The sequence below is a fragment of the Chlorocebus sabaeus genome, chromosome 1 (genome assembly GCF_047675955.1).
Source record: "Chlorocebus sabaeus isolate Y175 chromosome 1, mChlSab1.0.hap1, whole genome shotgun sequence".
NCBI classification, from domain to species: Eukaryota; Metazoa; Chordata; class Mammalia; order Primates; family Cercopithecidae; genus Chlorocebus; species Chlorocebus sabaeus.
Genome location: NC_132904.1, coordinates 6508382 through 6525410, shown reverse-complemented (window position 1 = coordinate 6525410; position 17029 = coordinate 6508382). Strand labels below are relative to the sequence as shown.

Genomic DNA, 17029 nt, shown 5'->3' with positions numbered 1-17029 from the left:
GTCTGGCCCCAGGGCCCACTAGAGGCTTCAAGAACCAAACTCACATGAGGGCAGAGAGGGAGATGGGGCCACAGTTTAGGGCTGGGAGAATCCGTAGAGCCACGCTGAGGCAGGCATGGAGCCTGGAGGCAGGGACGAGGGACTGGCCGCAGTCAGGGGTAGAGGGACTGTGGGGAGCGAGGAATGGTGTGGGCCAGCCCCGGGCCTGCTGGGGTGCAGCTGGGGGCTCCATGGCCCTCCCACGGCCCCCACTTGTCCTCACCCAACTGTTCAGAGCTCTTCACGGCGGGGGTGTCCCTCTCCTCTGGCCACAAGAGAAGCAGGTGGAGGAATGGCACCTTCAGACCTTGTAGGGGGTCTGCCCCTCAACCAGCCTGTTTCTCGTGGGCATCGCAGCTAAGGCTGTAGCCGGGAAAGGGTAGTAATCGACCGTACCTGGCTTCCAACCACCACTTCCAAGGCCCCTACTGGGCACGGGGTGACCCCACCGTGGCTCAGAAGTGGACCCTGTACGAATAACGAAAAGGTATGGGTACCGGGGTGGTCGCTGGAGGGCTGAGGATGACTACACAGGTCCCTGGAGGGTGCGCCTCCGGAGTCTGTCCCGCCCTCTGGACCCATGGGGGACCAGCAACGCCGTCACACCTCGAGGTCCCTGCCAGCCGCTCCGCAGCTCCTTTCTCTCGGCTGGGGTTGGCAAAGGCAGGCACATATTGGGAGGGGCAGGGCCTCAGGAGGGAGGACGGACTGGTGGGCGGGGCCTACGGACACCTTGCCCCGCCCCCAGTGGGGTTCCGCACTGTGCACTCCCAGCGGTCCCCCTAGGTTAGGGCCTCCCACCACGGCGCCCAGAGGCCGGGTCAGCCGGGCGTGCACCCCAGGGGCGCTCCATCCCCCGCGGCCTAGGACTCCCCAGTCAGGACAGTACAAAATCTCTTTATGGCTCATTTTTTGTAAAAAATCGTGGCTCTCGGCGGACTCTGGGGATAGGAGATGCAAAGCGCGCTCACACGCGGTCCGGGCAGGCGGCCAAGAGCTGGGGGGATCTGGAGCGGGGCCGGGTCGCAAGAAGACCCCGACCCTGCGCCGGGGCTGGGGCGCGTGCTAGGGGACCACGGGATTTCAGCTGTGTTTTCGAACCCCTGTTCTTGGTTGAGGGGTTCCCAAGGCTCCACCCCGCCTTGGAGGGGGCTGCTGAAGCCCGGAGGTGACCTGGGCTCTGGGAGGGGCGTCCCCAATGTGGGGGAGGAGAGACAGGGGCCTTTGAAGACAGTTCGGGACTCGGGGGGGTCTCCCCGACCTGAGACGTGGTAAACTGAGGCCGGCGAGCAGGGAGGCTGAGTCCCGGGACCAAGCGACCCCTCACTGCTCCTCGGGCCCGTCTCCCCCCTGCGCCTGTTCGTAGGGGCAGGGCCGGCGGCCAAGTCCGGCGGGCTCGGGGCCCGGCCTGGGCCCCGCGGGCGGCGCCTCCTCCTCCGCGCCGTCCCCATGCTCGCCCTCCGCGTCGCTCTCGTCCGAGTTGTCCTCCTCCAGGTAGCGGTAACCGCGCACCTTGTGCTGGGGCCGCGGGATGCGGGGCTGGCGTGGGGCCACGCCCCGCCGCAGCTTCTGCTCCATCCGCAGGTAGGAGACCGCGGCCGCCACCAGCGTCACCAGCAGCACCGCCAGCTTAGCCTGGGCGTAAGGACAGGGATGCCAGGGACCCGCGGCCACCTCGCCCCGCACCTCCCCGCCTATGCCCCTCGCCGAGATAGGCCCTGCCCTCCTTCTGGAGCCTCCCGAGCCACAGGGCCCTCAACTTCTTCAGCACCTCCACCCACGCTTCCTGGACCGCCTCCTGCAGGCCAAGCTCACATCCCAGCACTGTCCCTTACAGTCGCCACGCCCCTGGGAACCTCAGTGTCCCACGCTGTAAGGGGAGAATGCAAATCCCTTTGCCTTATAGGGTGCATGCACCGGTGTTGATAAAGTGCTGGCCACAGGCGCTGCTTTCTCAGGGCTTACAGCACTCTGTGTCCCTAACACGCCCGTGGGCTGTAGTGATGTTTTTCATGGAGTTTTGACTATAACCCGCAGTCAGGGATGATTTTACATCATAGCTCAGTACATACACACGTATCTGTAGGCATACTTCCTGTTATTTTCTCCCCCGCCCCACACCTGCTGGAGTGCAGTGGCATGATCATGGCTCACTTCAGCCTCAACCTTCCAGGCTCAACCCATCCTCCCACCTCAGTCTCCCAAGCTGGAACTACAGGCACGCGCCACCACGCCCAGCTAATTTTTAAATTTTTTGTAGAGACAGGGTCTCCTATGTTGCCCAGGCTGGTCTTGAACTCCTGGGCTCAAGCAGTCCTCCTGCCTCAGCCTCCCAAAGTGCTGGGATTACAGGTGTGAACCACCATGCCCAGCCCACTCACTGCTTTTTTTTTTTTTTTTTTTTGGAGACAGAGACTCGCTCTGTCCTCCAGGCTGAAGTGCAGTAGCATGATCTTGGCTCACTGCAACCTCCATCTCCCAGGTTCAAGCCATTCTCGTGCCTCAGCCTCCAGAGTAGCTGGAATTACAGACACACGCCACCATGCCCAGCTAATTTTTGTGTTTTTAGTAGAGGCAGGGTTTCACCATGTTACCCAGGCTGGTCTCAAACTCCAGACCTCAGGTGACATGCCCACCTCGATTTCTCAAAGTGCTGGGATTACAAGCATGAATCACTATGCCCAGCCCATTCCCTGCTATATTTAGTTCTATTTTTAAAAAATGTTTAGCAACTGGGACTTACTAGACCGAGCCACCATCTTTTGGGAGCAGAGTATGAGGGCCTTGCCCCACTTCAGGCCATGAAGGGAGACAGACCCAAATCTGGAGAACAGGGTACCAAAGAGCCCACAGGACGGCTGTGATGCACCCACAAAATCCCCTCAGAGATGGGCAAACAGACTGGCTGGAGGTGGGCCAGTAAGTGGGGTGCTGAGTTGAGGGCCACCCAGTGGGCTGCAGGAATGGGGCCTTGGCCCAGAGACTGGCTTGGGAAGGGGTGGTGTTTAGGAAACTGTGAAGCCAGGGCAGGGGCTAAGGAAGTACCTGTCATTGGGCATGGGGCCCCCAACCCTGCCCAGCCTCACCTTCATGGGCAGGCTCGAGCCCAGGTACACGGTGAAGATGGCCACAGCCTGCCACCAGTGGTAGATGGTGAAAATAAAGTCCTGTCTCTCCTTGTCTTCGTACAAGATTCCCAGGAGTGCTGCAGGCAGGCAGTACAGGGCAGGCAGGGGAGAGGTGTCACCTGGGGCCTGGAGGTGCGGAGCTACCACCTATGAATTTTACTAAGCCCTGTGTGAGTCCCAGCCCAGGACCGGAGAGCGCCTAGAAAGTGCTGTAAGCCGGTCCTGGCCTGACCCCTGGTGGAGACCCTAGTCACCACACCACTCACACGCTAAAGCAGAAATAGGAGCAGGTGCGCTGGGCTGTGTGGATGCAGGTGGTTCCACTCTGCACCACATGCGTGGCCTCAAAAGAAGAAAGCTCTGTGCTTAGTCATGTCCTGTCCCCAACCCCAGGTGTGCAGTGCCAAGCGTGCAGGTGCTGTTTCTCCTCCTCAGCCAGGGCTAGGGAGATCGAACTGTTTGCAGCTGCTAACTCTGCAAATCAAACCTGAAGCTAAGCATGGAGAGGGGGGCTTCCTTTCCAACGAGTCCTCCCAGGGTGGGCAAAAAGAGTAATGAATCGGGAGTCAGGAGATGTGTACTCGTTCTCAGGACTGTAATGTCGGCTCTGTGGGTGATTTGGGTACTTAACTCCCCAGAGCCGCTTTTCCCAGTGGTGAGAGGAGCTTATGCCTATTGTGTGCTGTGTTCTGAAGTTCTAAAGCAAGAAGGTGGGCATGGCACCTGCCAAATCGTAGGGGCCACTATTAACACCTTTGCCAGGCACTCAGGACATGAACACTCCTGTCTTGGGGCCCTGCAGGGTGACTTTACCCCCACAGGGCTGCTATGAAGAGACACGGAGCCCCCATGGTTCACAAGGAGGAGATGGAATGTGGAGCTGGGCAGAGGGGATGCCAGGACCAGACAGGGCACAACATAGGTCCGAGATACCCAGGCTGGACTCTGCCCAGAATTGGCTATCCTTGGGCAAAACAGCCAAGAGACTGTGGTGCAGTGTGGGGCTCCAGCCCCTACTACAGACAGAGACACCGAGCACGCCCCTGCCCTGGCAGCAGCAGGCATGACCTCTGCCACTCCACACCCCAAGGATGACATTCAAAACCGTTCACAGTTCGGCCCATCAGAACAGACGCTGACATGGATGCCCTGCAGGACCGTGCCCGTGTGTGCTAGCTGTGTCACTGCGTGTGCCCATCTGTGGGCAGGGAGCATCCTGGAGCTGAACTTGGGCCTACTCGCTGCCTTCTGCAAACAGGGCCCTGTTCCCCAGCAGCCCAGACCTGGGGCCTGGACTCTGGTACTGAGCAGACTGGGTTGGAGCTGCAGGCCTGCTCCTCTCCATACAAAGGCCCATGTCTGTATCTATGCCCTGGTGTACACAAGGCCACTTGCTCCTACCACACGCTCCCTGAGACAGAGACCAAAACATCTGCTCCAAGTGTCACGAAAACTATGCCAAGGTAAGCCCTGTCCCCTGGTATGAAAAGGGAGAATCCCTGATGTGTTTTTCACACTGTCCCTAAGGGGTGTCCACAGAGCCCCACACCTACCCTGTGTAGCCACGAGATTTCACACTGACCCTCCAGTGTTGATGGGGCCCTGTGCCTGCCCTGGGGTATTAACAGAATGTTCATGGCATGGAACTCCCATACCTGTCTCCAGGCCCTCCCCATCTATCCCCACTGTGTCCATGAGACTTCCCTTCCACCCCTGGAGTGTCCACAGGAAGCCCCACCTACCTCTGCCATGTCCGCAGGACCCTATGTGACCATGGGACTCCATATCTGTCCCTGGGATGTCTATGTCCAGCCAACCGCCCAGAGATAACCATAAAGTCCCCTGCCCCGCCCCGCCTCCCCCACTCCCAGTGCCTACAGTTATACTCACTGCTGAGTCCAGTCTTGTTCAGGGCGCTGCCCACACCCCAAAGGGCGGCTGCCACGTAGAGGATCCAGCTGTGTTGCAGGACCCGAGGCACAGGAGCCCAGAAAAAAAGGACGAAGGTGAGCAGCAGGTGCACCCCTGCTCCAGCCACCAGGGGCACCGGGCGTGGCAGCCATAGCCCCAGCAGGCCCAGGAGTGAGGCAGCTGAGGCGCCCAGGCTGTAAGCCACGAGGAGGTAAGCCAGCCGCTCCAGCCCCACCGAGCACACGCCATAGCCCTGGGGGGGACAAGGGGTGAGCACTGGAGTCCAGAACAGCCCAGACCCCGACCTCAGCCCTCCCCACAAGAAGTGTTCCTTAGGCCACGCCCTGCCCTCCCTGGACTGCCTGACCTCGCTCCAAGGCTCAGGGGAAGGTTCTGAGGGCAAGTGTGAAAATGCCTGGAGTGTCCCTAGACACCATGGGCTGTACTCCGCAAGGAACCAAACGCTTTGTGGGTGCCATCCCATTTCAATTCAGGGAAGCTAAAATAACTTGCCCAAGGTAAAGACAGGATGGGGGTAAGAGAGGGAAGAGAAAGCAGGAGGGGAATATTCGGGATATACATGTACACACTTACACATGTAATTAAAAATTATTCGTTGTTTACTTGAATTCAAATTTACCTGGTTATCTTGTCTTTCATCGGGCAATCCTATGCAGGCTGTACTTACCAAGGCGATACCAGTGCAGGCAAAGAGCACCTCGAAACCGCTGTATATAAAGAAAGGTACCAGATGGCGCAGGCGGTAGTCACGCACGTGCTTGAAGGGCAGCTGGAAGATGTTGCCCCAGCCCACGCTGCGCAGATCGATCTCCTCTGTGGGCCGGTAAGCGGCTCCGCACAAACCCAGCACCTGTGAACCCATGACTTGAGGGGCAGCCAGCCAGACCCAGGCCCGGCCTCCAGGCTTCAGCCCCGCCCTTCAGATGCACCACAAACCCAGGCCTTGCCCTAGCTCTCGGCCCCGCCTCCCAGTCCAGGGCCCCGACCCTGAGACACACCCACAGGTCCAGGTCTTGCCTCATCCCAGCTCAAGGCCCCGCCTCTCAGCACAAAGCCACGCCACCACACTTCCAAAGACGGTGGTCTTACCTCCCAGCCAAAGTCCCCATCCCCTGTCTCTCACATGCACACACTTCACAACTCACACTCAGACAAACCCATAGACTTCAGCCTTGCTTCTCAGCCCCGCCCCAGGCCTCAGCCCCGCCTTCCAGACTAGTCCCTGTCCCTTGGACACACCCACATACTTCAGCCCCGCCTCCCAGCGCTAGGCCCCGCCCTGACACAGCCACAGACTGGGCCTTGCCTGCCAGCTCCATCGCTAGGATGCAGCCGCGCCAACGCCTTAGTTCTGCCTTCCAGTACCGCTCCCAGTTTGAGCCACACCTTCCAGCCCTCACCCTGGGTCCTGTCCCCAACCCCCTCACAGGTCTCAGTCAGTCCTCTAAGATCTTGCCTCCAGCTCGAAACCGTGGGCCAAGCCCGTTCCCACCAGCCCCTGGCCTCTGGATTCCCACCCCTGCCTCGGACCACAGGCCTCAGCCCCGCCTCGGAGCCTCATGTCCCCTCTGCAGCACTCGGCCCTGACTCCCCAACTCAGATCACGCTCCCAGGCCTACGGCCTCCCCGAGGCCACAACCCGACCCTGGCCACGCCACCTGATCCAGACCCTTTCTCGCAGACTCGGTCCCCAGACCCACACTCTGGTTCACAGACTGTCCTGCCCCCATCTCAGGCCGCACCAGCAGCATGGCCAGGAAGGCCACTGCCATGAGCACGCTCTCCACCACAATGAGGTTTCCGCTCCGCGGGAGCATCCGCAGAACCGTCTTGTTGAAGCCGTTGAGGATCCCATGGCTGTTGGTGCCTGGGAAGGGTGGGGGTGGGAGCACCGTGAGTGAAGAGTAGGGCATAGAGTCAACCCAGCCACCTGGGTGGAGCCACACCAGCCGCGGAGGCGCGGTGGAGGGATGGGAGAGTGAGAGCAAGGGCAGGGTTCCTTCGGAGAGCAGTTTGGACGTTTGAGCCACTGGGGCCGGGTGTGCCCCGGGGAAAGGGGCATCTTTCCCCTGCTTCCCACCCTATTGCCCCAAGGCTCAGTCGACCTCACATTTCCATACACACCCCCTGCACTGATTGAGCTCTGACTCTCTGCCTGGCCCCAAGAAAGATCCCACTGGCAGCCTCAGCCCAGATGGTGCCTCCTCCAGGCAGTCTTCCCTGCCCACCCACTCTCCTGGCTGGGTCAGATGTCCTAACTACTTACTCCTACAGGGACCTGTGTCTTGCCCACCAGAGCCGTGGGGCGCTGGGCTGCCAGCCCTGAATCCTGTGAGTGAGGGCCCAGTGTCTGCTGGGAAAGTAAGTAGGCTTTGGGGACTCCTCCCCAACCCCCATAAGGACTAACCGCAGCTCTGCACGTTGTACAGCGTGTGGTTCAGGTCATACAGGTAGTGGTTCAGGAAGTAAATCATGGGCAGCTGGGCGCAGGCGAAGCTCAGCTGCAGACACAAGGGCAGTTGGAACCAGACTCAGGCATAGAACCAGGTAGGGGTCACAGGCATGTCCAGGCACAGCCTTTTGGGGACAGGGGCCTTCCCAGTTCTGGGAGTAGTGTGGTTACAGGGCTGCGCAGTGAGGAAGACCTCCTCCTGGCCAGCACTGTGGACAGGGGCGGATGAGGTCTCTATGGATGAGCAAGCTGGGGTGTGCTCAAGAAAGGCAGATGGGCAGCCTGGGCAACATAGAAAGACCCTATCTCTACAAAAAATTAAAAAATTAGCCAGGTGTGGTAGCACACGCATGTGATGCCAGCTACTCAGACCGCTGAGGTAGGGGGATCACTTGAGCCCAGGAATTCAAGGTTGCAATGAGCCGTGACTGCACTACTGCATTCCAACCTGGGCAACAGAGCCAGACCCTGCCCCCCACCCCCACCAAAAAAGAAAGAAAGAAAAAGAAATGAAGTCGGGGCAGATACAGTGGTGTGCGCACGTAGTCCCGGCTGCTTGGGAGGCCAAGGTGGGAGGATCAATGGAGCCCAGGAGTTCAAAGCCAGCTGGGCAACATAGTGAAACCAGGCCTCTTAAAAATAACAATAATAAAAGACAGGAAAACGGGACTAGAGGGTTGAGACTGTGGATGGGCTTCAATGCCGGGGGTCTGCCCTTGCCACCCAACAATGACCCACGTGGTACTCACATGGAAGAAGCTGTAGAAGATGGCTTGGAAGACCAGGAGATATGGCGCATGGGAGCCCCGTGGAGGCCGCTGCTTCAGCCCCTGCCCATCCTGCTCCTTGTAGTGGGAGTACTCATGGTACTTCTGTGCCATCCTGGACCACAAAGGAGAGAAGGCTCTCCACTGCCCGACCTGTGCCACTCCTGTGTGTCCTGCACCCAGAGCTAGGGGCAGACCAGCCCTGGTGTGGGGAAACTGAGGCCCAGAGGGTGGAAGGGGCTGGACCGTGATCCCTGAACCAAAGTTGGCAATAAAATGGAGGCTTGACCAGGTCTGCAGCCTCCTGTTCTGCTGCCCACCAGGCTCACCTGGTGATGTAGTTGCCCATGGAAGCCCAAAGAGGCACGATGGCCATGCCCAGGGCCACAGCCGAGGGCACAAGTGTGTAGTACCGCTCCCAGTAGTTGGTGGAGACAAAGAGGGCGTAGATGCCCACAGCCAGGAACATCATCCACTTGGTTCCGAAAAACCTGCGGACAGTGGGAGGGATGCTGGCACCACGGGCCTGCTGGACCACGGTGGCCTGAAGCCAAACGGGGTCAAAACTGCAGGTCCCAGCTGACAGGGCTGTGTGAGGTAGTCGAGGGCCCTGAGATGGAATCTCAGATACACAGACCTGCTGAGTGGCCTCAGGCAAGCTACTGTGCCTCAGTTTTCCCAGCTGTCGTATGGGCACAGAGCCCAAACCACAGGCCTCTCATCACCGCTGTGAGGATGGAGAGTGGCCCATGGGTATAACCAGCCCTCATGTGTGTTCTGGGCTCTCTGACTTTCCCATTCCCCCTTCTCCTCCCAAGCTCATGCACTGTGTCTGTAGGGCCCAGGGACACCTCCCCGGGGCTTGATTCAGGCTGGGAGAAGAAAGAGGAGGCCCCACTGCTGGGAGCAGCAGAGCCGGAGTCCTGGTGCCCCTGCCTCCAGCCCATTGCTCTTAAGAACCGTGGTGGTCAGTCAGGAAGTTTCCTCCTCTCTGGGTCTGGGAAAAGGTCACACAGTGACAATAGAAGGGGCTTGGTGAGTGACAGGCTGAGGGCCCAATCAGGCCATGGAAGCTGATCAGGCCAAAAACTACTACTGGTATCTTCAGGTTTTCTGTATTTATGCTCCTTAAGTAAAAATGCCAGTAAAAATGTGCATTCACCACTGGTGAGGATGTGGTTTAAGAGTGGCACATATAGGCTGGGCATGGTGGCTCACGTCTGTAATCCCAGCACTTTGGGAGGTGGAAGTGAGCGGATCACCTGAGGTCAGAAGTTTGAGACCAGCCTGGCCAACATGGTGAAACCCCATCTCTACTAAAAATACATAATTCGCCGGGCGTGGTGGTACACACTTGTAATCCCAGCTACTCAGGAGGCTGAGGCTGGAGAATTGCTTGAACCCAGGAGGCAGAGGTTGCAGTGAGCTGAGATCGCACCACTGCACTCCAGCCTGGGCAACAGCAAGAGTGCATCTCAAAAAAAAAGTGGCACATAGAGCCAGTGGTCATGCACACGGCGTAACCCTTTGGGAAAGCAGCCTGGTAGTTTTGGCAGGGGGTGAACATGTGAAGTTGAGTCCCTCTGCTGGGGTTCAAGCCTTCAGTCTGCCAGTTACTGCCTGTGGGACCTGGGCAAGTTGTTCAACACCATGGTTTCTTCATGTCTAAGATTAGAGCAGCTTCCTCAAATTCTTGGGAATGAAATTGTACTTATAAAGTGCCCAGCACGGCCAGGCATGGTGGCTCTTGCCTGTAATCCCAGCACTTTGGGAGGCCGAGATGGGTGAATCACGAGGTCAGGAGTTTGAGACCAGCCTGGCCAACATGGTGAAACCCCGTCTCTACTAAAAATACAAAAAATTAGCCGGGCGTGGTGATGGGCGCCTGTAATCCCAGCTGCTCGGGAGGCTGAGGCAGGAAAATCGCTTGAACCTGGGAGGCGGAGGTTGCAGTGGGCCGAGATTGTGCCGTTGCGCTCCAGCCTGGGTGACAGAGCGAGACTCCGTTTCCAAAAAAAAAAGTAAAAATAAAAATAAATAAATAAATAAATAAAATAAAGTGCCCAGCACACAGGAGACAAGAGTTCACTGCTACTAGTAGAAGTGATAGGTTCCAAAAACCATAAAGCCTTTCGTATGGCTTTGACCTAGTAAAGACATTGTTGAAAACGTATCCTAGGAAAAATAATTGTTTAAAAAATTGGCGGAGTGCTGGATGTGGTGGCTCACACCTGTAATCCCAACACTTTGTGGGGCTGAGGCGGGTGAATTCGAGACCGGTCTGAGCAACATAGCAACCCCCCATCGCTATAAACACTATAGAAGTCAGCCAGGTATGATGGCGTGTTCCTGTCGGCTCAGCTACTCAGGAGGCTGAGGCGGGAGGATTGCTTGAGCCCAGTGTGTGGGGGTTGAGGAGGCAGCGAGCTGTGTTTGTGCCACTGCACTCTAACCTGGATGACAGAGTGAGACTGTCTCAAAAATAATAATAATAATAAACAAACACATTAATTAAAAAAACAAACAAGGAAACAACTCAGTGCCGCCATATCTGCAGAAGATGCTACCATCTTGCAAAGTCATAACTGTGAAGGCTGTAGAGTAGCTAAGATATGCTCAGTGAAAAGAAGGAAGCAAGCGCTGGGCACGGTGGCTCATGCTTGTAATCCCAGCACTTTGGGACGCCAAGGAAAGCGGATCATTTGAGGTCAGGAGTTCAAGACCAGCCTGGCCAACATAGTGAAACCCCGTCTTTACTAAAAGTATAAAAATTAGCCGGGTGGCAGGCGCCTGTAATCCCAGCTACTCAGGGTACTGAGGTAGGAGAATCGCTTGAGCCTGGGAGGTGGAGGTTGCAGTGAGCCAAGATCATTCCACTGCACTGCAGTCTGGGTGACAGAGCAAGAGTCTGTCTCAAAAAAAAAAAAACAAAGTAAGCAAGCAAAAGCAAACATGGCCCACTTGCATACACACACACACACACACACACACACACGGGCGTGTCCACACACATGCGCTCTGGGGACAAGGATGTGAATATAATCCATGCATGGTGGTGGGACAGCATGGATAGCCGATTTCCTGGAGGGCTTAGGCGGGGTTTCTTTTTTATGATTTCAGTTATTCTAATCCTGCTTGTGCAACTGGAGATGTTTTAAATTTTCAAATTTTTGTTTAAATGGAGTTTTTTTGTTTTTTTGTTTGTTTAAGATGAGGGAACTCAAATTCACACAATTTGTCCACTGGTCTCCAGGTCCCATTAGGGAGGGCGCTGTGGACCGGTGATGGGGAGGCTGAGCCACATACCTCCAGGGCTCAGATCTGGGGCAGAGTTCCCGGGGCACCTGCCCCGCCATGCGTGTCTGTGAGAAAATACCCCTCAGCACCAGTCACAGCGACTGGGCCAGGCATGGGTGCTGGACTGTGCTGACCAACCAGAAACCCCTAACTCCACAGCCCCAACCCAGAAGGCCACGGTGGCTCTAGGAGGCCTCCGAGGAGGCCTGGAGAGGAGGATGTCACATGAGACCCAGGCAAGCTGGGAGGGAGCTCAGCCCGTGGGAATCTGTTGCTGGAAACCAAATGTGCCCTGAGGCAAAGTTCCTCTTTCCTTCCCCAAATCCGAGTTTCACCCCCTTCACTCTCAGGCTTCCGGGTAGAAGAAGCCTCTCCCTTGCTCTCTCCCACCACAAACACCCCGACAGATGAACGCCTCCTAGCCCGCCGGCCTCTACACCCCGCGGAGATGGGAGTAACCGCAGCATCCCACGGGAGCAGCCACGCCCACCTGATGAGCACTGGTGTGTAGAGCAGGGCGGCGATGGGCGTCACGTTGATGCCCATCAGCATCTTGCTGTCGATGTCGGGCAGTCCCATGTTGCCATATTTCACCTCGCGGTAGGTCTCGTCGTAGTGCAGGATCAGCTGCATCTGCAGGAGGCCTGGGGACAGGACAGGGAGCGGCGTGGAGGGAGCAGCCTGGCTCTGGGCGCCACCGAGCAGAAGCCGGCATGCAGGCCTCCTGGGTACCTGCAGTCACCGAAGGCATCCCCTCTAGCAGCGCCCCTCAGGACAGCGTGGGTCCGGGTTGCGCCACGCCTTCTGCCAGCCCGCGGCCACTTGACCCAGACCCCACCCTGCCTTGCTCCGCCAGCCTCCATTTCCGAAGGGGGCAGGTCTGTCCCGGAGCCTGGACCCCCGCCCCCCACCCACACCGAGACTCTGGCTGGGACCTGGGGACGCTGCTCTACTTGACCTCCCTACCCCACCCCCACCGCGGGGGGCCGTGGCTGCAGCTGCGAGGGCGGCGGAGGGGAAGTGAGAGCGGGCGGGAGGCCGTGGCCCGCGGTTTCTGTTTCCCGGGCCGGGCTGGGAGCGGGCGGGGCGGCCCTGGGTGCCCGCGCGGCACCTACCCAGGTAGACGCCGTAGGTGAGCATGCCCCCGGCGCTGGCCGCCAGCACGTTCTTGAGCACGCCCAGGCGCTTGCGGCGGTAATAGCGGCGCTCCTCCTCCTCCTCGTTGTAGTTGGGGTACGCGCCCACCAGCTCGTCCAGCTGCGGGCCACGCATGCCGCTCGCACCCGCGATCGCGCCCCGAACCCGTGCCCCCCGGTGCCCGCTGCCCCCCGGCCCGCCCCGGCCCACAGGGGACCCCTGCCCCTCGCGCTGCTGGTCCCCGCTCACCGGGGCCTCGGGCCCGTCCGGAACCCCGAGCCGATCCTCGTCGCCCTGCGGTCCCGCGGCCCCCGCCATCGGGTAGAGCGGCGGCTCCGCCTCCATGGCCCGAGCAACTGCGGACTCGCGGCGGTGGCCCCGGAGCCCCTGTGACCGCCCGGCCACTTCCTCCCGGCGGGCGGGACCTGCCCCCGCCCCGCCCTGTCCCGCCCTGCGGGCTGCCTCCTCCAGGACACGTGTGTGTGCGCGCGCGTGCAGGAGCGTGCCTGTGTGTGCCCCCTTGGGTGTAAGTTCGAATTCCCGCTCAGCCACTTCCTGGCCCTGTGACTTTAGGAATTAACTCCATTTCTTTATGCCTCGGTTTCCTCAGTTTCCTTGACAGTGAAACAGAAATACTTGGCACTACCTCCAGGGCCATGGCAGAATTACTGTGTTAATGCAAAGCCTTGGAAAAGTGCCAGGCCCACCTTAAGCTCCCGTCGGGGTTGCCTGGGTCATCCCTAGCCCCACCTCCAAGTCTGCTGTTACAGCTCATCAAAGAGCCCTACAGGGACAGTATCCTCACCAGCTGGGCCACACCTCCCACCACAGGACACTACAGCCAGAGTCCACCTCCCATGTCCCCATCCTGCTCCAGTTTGGGCTGTGCAAAAGGGAGCTTGGGTGGGGTCCTGGGAGGTGGAGATGGTGGCCCCCACTGAACTACATGCGGAACCCTGCCACCACCCTGTAGTGGGGCCGAGAGCCACCCGCCCCCGTCCTGCTGGGCACTGGATCCAGGGCTGCAGCGGGAGCTGTGGTGGGGCTGACATTCCAAAGCACTGGCTGCGCACCCGGCTGCAGCCACCGGCCCCTTTTGAAAATATCCAGATTCTCTGGCCCCTGGGTTCCTCCTGGTTTGAATGCTCTTCCTCCTGCTCCTCCCAGGTGGCTTCCTTCCCACTCAGCTCTGGGAACAAGGGACCATCCCTGCAGAGAATGCAGCCCTCCACTTCCCTTCTGGTTTTCCGTGCCCTCCCTGTGCACCCCCTCCCCCAACCACTCTCCAGGTACATCCTCTCCCGAATGCAGAGGATGGCATTGGGCACCTACTGAATGATCAATACTTGTGACTGGATAGATGCATGAGTGACTGGATGACAAACACCTCCTGCCCCGCAAGGATTGCTGGGAAGGTGGAGGGACAGGGGAGGGAGGTGTGAATCTGCAGTGGCTTTAGGCTTCCAGGAGATAGAACTTTCTCCAGGTGAGGATGCCCAAGTGCAGATGTGGGGAACAGACAGGTGGATTCATGCAGGTGGGTGGCTGGAAGTGGGAGACAGGAAAGGAGCAGGAGAGAGGGCAGGGCCCGAAGCTCAGGGGCAGGGAGGAGGTGGGAGAGTGGGGCTAAGGTGGGGGCCGTTCTCAGACAGCAGACACTGGCATCATTACACAGCATGATGAGAAAGTGCCATTCTCCTGCCTCAGCCTCCTGAGTAGCTGGGATTACAGGCATGTGCCCCCATACCCAGCTGATTTTTGTATTTTTAGTAGAGACGGGGTTTCGCCATATTGGCCCAGGCTGGTCTCGAACTCCTGACCTCAGGATCCACCCACCTTAATCCCCAAAGTGCTGGGAGTGGGCCCCCCAAGCTTCTCAATTTCCCTGAGGGACCCAACCCTCTGGGGCCTGGTGACATCTCTTCCTCCCCTTGTCCCTCTGGGTCTGGGGGTGGTGGCAGCTGCTGTGGTTGCCCATCCTGGGCTCTTCAGTCACCTGTGCTGTGCCACCAACTCCCTGCACTCAATGTCTCCTACTCGAAACACCTGGAGACAGCCGGGCATGGTGGCTCACGCCTGCAATCCCAGCACTTTGGCTGGCCAAGGAGGATCACTTGAGCTCAGGAGTTCAAGACCAGCCTGGGCAACATAGCAAGACCCCATCTCTACAAAAAACACAAAAACTAGCCTGGTGTGGTGGTGCACACCTGTAGCCCCAGCTACTCAGGAGGCTGAGGTAGGCGAATTGCTTGAGCCCAGGAGGATGAGGCTGCAGTGAGCCGAGACTGTGCCACTGCACTCCAGCCTGGGCGACAGAGTGAGACCTTCTCTCTCAAAAAAAAAAAAAAAAAAAAAAAAAAAAGCCCTGGAGGCTCTAAGCCCTGACTGACCTGACTGATACCTCTTCTCTCTCCAGAAAGGATTTTTTTAGGTGGTTTATGGAGCTGCTCTTGGGGAGCCTGGAGACTATCTAAGAGGCTGATAGGGTGGCCCAGATAAACACACCAGGGTGACCTGCGGGACAGAGATCTGAGCAGGGCCAGCACTCACGCCAACCCATCCAGGTTGCAACAGTCCACAGTCACATCCCCAGGAAGGGGCAGCCAGATCTCCCCCCTCACTGTTTGCCAATGCTTTTCTCTATAATAAGGCTTTACTTTCAGTTCTCATTATGAAAATAATCGATGTTCCTTGAAGAAAAGCAAGCCGAAGAGAACAAATATTGCTCTCAACTGGAACTCCCTGAAATAACCTCTTGGAATATTGTTACCCTGCATTGCACTGACACAGGAGCGTGCTGGGCAGCCCACGTGATTCCCTTAACACCACTTCCCTGGCATGGATGCGATTCCACAATATTTTAAACATTAAAGCCAACGGGGATGATGATCACTGAGTCTGGCTCACGGGATGTTGAGAGGTCCCCAGGTTGGGGTGTGCCAAAGGCTCTGCCCAGTGCCTGGCACAGCAAATTCCCAGGTGGCTGCTGCTTTCCACTGATACTTGAGGCTTCCAAGAGTTGGTGGCAAGGGGCTCACCCAGAGCTGATGACCCCAGCCCATTCCTGTGCGAGGGCTCCAGGCACCTTGGAAGCACCGTGGGCCGGGGAGCCAGGACTGGCTGGGTGTGGATCCCCGTGTGTCCTTGTCACTGTGTGACCCAGCTGGAAGGCACGGTCAATAATGTCTGGGAATTGTGAAAATTGTGTGAAGTATCTGCACACAGTAGGTGTTCAGTAAAGGGTTGTTGAGTGCGTAAATGAACAAGTGACCCGCATTCACGGTTGCCCGTGAGTTCCGACTGTGTCCTGGGCCCTGTGCCCCTGCAGCCTCTAACTTTGCCTCTCCGAGGAGCCAGGGTGGGCCCAGCCTTCCAGGCTGCCAGGGAGGGAGTGGGAGGCAGGACCAGGGCCTCAGGGCCAAGGCCTGGGGCAGCTACTTCCTCAGGAGGGCAGGGAGAGGGGCAGGAGGACGTTCACATGCTCTGGGCGCCTCCTGGGCACCAGGTGCCCTGTCGGTGCATCAGGTCGGCTCTCGTTTCACCCTCACAGTAGCTGTGTGAGGCAGCTAGAGTCAGCCCCATTTTACAGCTGGGGAAACTGAGGCCCAGTGAGGAAACGTGACCTGTTCAAGGTTACTCGTGGGCAGGTGAGGCAGTGAGATGCTCTCGGGCAGGTCTGAGGCCCTGTGAGCCAGGCTCAGGGGTGTGTGTCTGAGAAGTGAGGGAATGAATAATGAATTATAAGTGAATGAATGAATGAATGAATGATTCCACCTGATGCCATGCTCATGCCCTGCCCATGCTCCTGTCCTGGAGTTAGGATGGTAGCTCTCAGACCCCTCCAGAGGGGCAGGGGCACTTGGAGTGGTCACAATTCCAGGCCCACGTGCATGGAATGACTTGTTTCGGTCTCACAATCACTTGGGTACGTTCTTCTTACACATCCCATTTTATAGATGGGAAGGCAGAGGCACGGGGGGTTAAGACGCTAACCTAGGTCACACAGGTAAGTGACAGAACCAGGATTTAAGCCCAGACTTCACACTTAACGCCCTCCATGCCGGGCGCCGAGGTACGTGCCCACCGAACCCTCTCATTCACCCACAGATGCCCCCGGGACTTAGTCAGCCCGATTCTCACATGGGAACTCCGAGACCCAAAGAGGGGAAGCGTCAGCCCAGCGAGGAGGAGGCAGGGCAGGTGGGGCTGCAGCTGTCTGGCCCAGATCCCTGAGCTCCCCTCCATCCGCCCCACCTGGCTGGCCTGGGCCTTGGCAG

General features: G+C 58.3%; 1 protein-coding gene across 3 annotated transcripts; it reads right to left on the bottom strand.

Moving 5' to 3' along the window:
* Window positions 1-934: 934 nt before the first annotated feature.
* Window positions 935-13179, bottom strand: UNC93B1 (unc-93 homolog B1, TLR signaling regulator). Of its 3 annotated transcripts, none has more exons than XM_037998948.2 (11): window positions 13002-13179; window positions 12731-12872; window positions 12106-12259; window positions 8648-8809; window positions 8301-8433; window positions 7507-7600; window positions 6800-6966; window positions 5767-5949; window positions 5058-5331; window positions 3126-3244; window positions 935-1674 (listed from the first exon to the last, which is right to left on the bottom strand). In XM_037998948.2, exons 1-11 carry the CDS (start codon window positions 13095-13097, stop codon window positions 1363-1365), a joined length of 1836 nt encoding a protein of 611 aa, XP_037854876.1. In that variant the 5' UTR covers window positions 13098-13179; the 3' UTR covers window positions 935-1362. The 3 variants fall into 3 exon arrangements, with proteins under 3 accessions (XP_037854876.1, XP_007961677.1, XP_072867719.1); XM_007963486.3 differs by having other exon boundaries at window positions 6842-6966; window positions 13002-13177; XM_073011618.1 differs by lacking the exon at window positions 8648-8809.
* Window positions 13180-17029: the final 3850 nt, after the last annotated feature.

Excerpts from the sequence above, each read along its gene's own strand:
- UNC93B1 (XM_037998948.2), bottom strand. The coding sequence starts at position 13,097 with ATGGAGGCGGAGCCGCCGCTCTACCCGATGGCGGGGGCCGCGGGACCG. Across the intron at positions 8,434-8,647 it reads ATGGGCAACTACATCACCAG|GATGGCACAGAAGTACCATG; the intron begins GTGAGCCTGGTG and ends TTTGTGGTCCAG. Across the intron at positions 1,675-3,125 it reads GCTCGAGCCTGCCCATGAAG|GCTAAGCTGGCGGTGCTGCT; the intron begins GTGAGGCTGGGC and ends CCTTACGCCCAG.